At 47.0% G+C, this 215-nt stretch overlaps 1 protein-coding gene across 1 annotated transcript in view; it reads left to right on the top strand.

Moving 5' to 3' along the window:
• The window catches only part of LOC119592568 (cytokine receptor-like), a gene marked incomplete at both ends in the record, with an annotated part of 15,448 nt that overhangs the window by 13,701 nt on the left and 1,532 nt on the right, over positions 1–215 (top strand). Inside the window, 1 exon segment of the mRNA XM_037941445.1 lies at positions 1–71. Within this exon segment, the coding sequence (XP_037797373.1) occupies positions 1–71 (71 nt within the window).

The raw sequence follows: 215 nt of genomic DNA, 5'->3' as shown, positions 1-215 counted from the left end.
ATTGCAACGATCGCCAGCGGAAGCATCCTGGCGCTGGTCGTGGGCGCCGTGGGCGGCAGGTTCGTCGTCAGGTAAGTGTTGGCTTGTTAGCGGTATGAAGTCCGGTGTTAGTGTTTTGCTTTCGTCAGAAGAGTTAGTATGTGGAAGTTTAATATCAGTCTTGGGAAAGTTTGTCTTTATAACAAAGATTGTTTTGATGATAGACGGTGATGAAA

This window comes from Penaeus monodon, chromosome 30 (genome assembly GCF_015228065.2).
Source record: "Penaeus monodon isolate SGIC_2016 chromosome 30, NSTDA_Pmon_1, whole genome shotgun sequence".
NCBI classification, from domain to species: domain Eukaryota; kingdom Metazoa; phylum Arthropoda; class Malacostraca; order Decapoda; family Penaeidae; genus Penaeus; species Penaeus monodon.
Note: the sequence above shows the minus strand (reverse complement) of the source record. Positions and strands in the feature narration are given on the sequence as shown.